Source organism: Aegilops tauschii, chromosome 1 (assembly GCF_002575655.3).
Source record: "Aegilops tauschii subsp. strangulata cultivar AL8/78 chromosome 1, Aet v6.0, whole genome shotgun sequence".
Classification (NCBI taxonomy): Eukaryota; Viridiplantae; Streptophyta; class Magnoliopsida; order Poales; family Poaceae; genus Aegilops; species Aegilops tauschii.
This window is the reverse complement of record NC_053035.3, coordinates 76,176,867-76,178,915: the sequence shown is the minus strand read 5'-3', so window position 1 is coordinate 76,178,915 and position 2,049 is coordinate 76,176,867. Positions and strand designations below refer to the sequence as shown.

At 43.1% G+C, this 2,049-nt stretch overlaps 1 protein-coding gene across 1 annotated transcript; it reads right to left on the bottom strand.

The window, feature by feature from the left end:
- Positions 1-515: 515 nt before the first annotated feature.
- Positions 516-1,544, bottom strand: LOC141039298 (uncharacterized). Its single transcript, XM_073506663.1, has 2 exons — positions 1,444-1,544; positions 516-986 (listed from the first exon to the last, which is right to left on the bottom strand). The coding sequence occupies exons 1-2, from the start codon at positions 1,540-1,542 to the stop codon at positions 531-533; spliced, it is 555 nt and encodes a 184-aa protein (XP_073362764.1). The 5' UTR covers positions 1,543-1,544; the 3' UTR covers positions 516-530.
- Positions 1,545-2,049: the final 505 nt, after the last annotated feature.

Below are 2,049 nucleotides of genomic sequence, written 5' to 3'. Positions count from 1 at the left end.
CCTCGGCGTCGATAAAAAGCCAAAAACCCTAACTTGGCCTACTTGATGCCTCGGAGTCGATAAAAAGCCAAAAACCCTAACTTGGCCTACTTGATGCCTCGGCGTCGACAAAAAGCCAAAAACCCTTACTTGGCCTACTTGATGCCTCGGCGTCGATAAAAAGTCAAAAACAACCCTAATTGACCCTACTTAACTCAGAATCATCAGTTGAACAGGAACGTACTAAAGCAAAAATCATCAATTGCAAACAGATTACTTAAGATAACATTAACCAGCTCTAAATACCACCAAATTCAGCACTAGTTCAACTCCATACATAATCATAGTTTGACATTCAGCACTAGTTCAAATAGCACCACATTCAGCACTAGTTCAAATGCAAACATCTTACTTAAGATTACATATCCATAGTTCAGGAGTACTCATAGTTAATAGAATTTAAACTACTATCATTACAACAAATGCCAAACCACACCCTGCAAAAGGTCAGCAAATGCCAAATGATATTTCCCATTCTTCTCTTGCACTGCTTATCCATTTATGATGGCCTTGATCCCCTCCAGCTTCACATTGCTCTCTTCAACTGTCTTCTTGAGCTCATCAATGTGGATCTGCAAATTCTTCTTCTCTTCAGCTAGCTTCAACTTCATGTTCCTAATGACAGTACCTTGAGCAGCTGCTATGTTCTTCAAAGTGTCATACTTCTCCTGCAACTTGGTTGTTTCAGCATCTTTCCTTTCTATCACTGCCCTCTGCTCCTGGGCATCCATAAGTGCATTGACATCTTCAACCAACTTCTCATAGCTGGCCTGGAGTTTCTTCTTCTCTTGTGTCAGGTCATGAACAGTAAATGAATGCATCAGACATTCCTCATTCCTGTCCATCTTACTCTGTTCATACATAGACCACAACTTGGACAGTGCATTCTCAAGGGTAGTGGGCCAAGATGGATCAATCCATTCTACTAGTCCACAGTTTTTACCTTCCTGAAAAAAGAGTATTAACAAAATGAATTACATAACAGTAACTTGCTTACAATGATAGGCTAGATTACTTTATACTAAAATTCAGATCATGCTCTAAAGTAAACAACTACTAAGTAAACAATGCTAGTGTGCTAACCCATGAATATTCTGTCCTAAAATAAGCTAACATGGCAGAGTTAAAAAATGACCTAACTAAACAATGTTGGTCTGCCAACCCATGCATCTTCTCTCTTAAAATATGCTAACTTGACAGAGTTAACAAAATGACCTAACTAAACAATGTTGACAGAACCAGACTAAACAATGCTGGCAGAGTAAACAATTAATGAATCCACTGTCCGAACTTCACATTATAATACAATGCCTGCTGGAGTGCCACATTACATGTCCATGGCAAACAAATGACAGATCTGTTAAGTTAATCAACAACTTCCAATTAGTTAAGTTGGAACCATACCTTCTCTGCACAACAAAGAAACCTCCTGCCAGTGTGAATCCCTTCGAAAGCAACACGCCTTTCTGCTGCCTTCCCGTGTCCATGGCACAAAACATACATATCTGTCTTAGGGCCCTCAAAATCCGAGTCTTCGGTGCTAGCAGGAACCTGGAGTGTGAAGGAATGACAAAGATTTGGTCCAATGTTTGAAAAGAAGCTCATTCCAGAAATCCCCAAATATCAAACCCTAACCCTAACTCTAAGAACTGACCTTAATGGTGCCGTCGTCAGAATTTGAGCTCATGTACTGCCTGGTGTGCTCGCTGCTATCCGACCCATCACTCCACGACACCATGGCGCTGTGGCGGTGGCGCGGCGCGGCGGCGACGGGTGCGGCGACCAAGAACAGAGCGAGAGCGAGAAGAGAGCGAGCGAGCAGAGTGGAGAAGGAGTAACGGTTCGCGCTTTTGACTGCTAGGACCGAACGGCGCCGTCTAACGCCGTCTAACGGCTGCCGGGACGGCCTGGAGTGCCACGTACGCGAAAAACAGGCCCCACCTATCATAAACTCACTTAACTCAGCCTGATCCGCCGATCAGTGGTTTTTGCAAAACAATTACGCAAGAC

Excerpts from the sequence above, each read along its gene's own strand:
- LOC141039298 (XM_073506663.1), bottom strand. The coding sequence starts at position 1,542 with ATGTATGTTTTGTGCCATGGACACGGGAAGGCAGCAGAAAGGCGTGTT. Across the intron at positions 987-1,443 it reads TTCTTTGTTGTGCAGAGAAG|GAAGGTAAAAACTGTGGACT; the intron begins GTATGGTTCCAA and ends CTCTTTTTTCAG.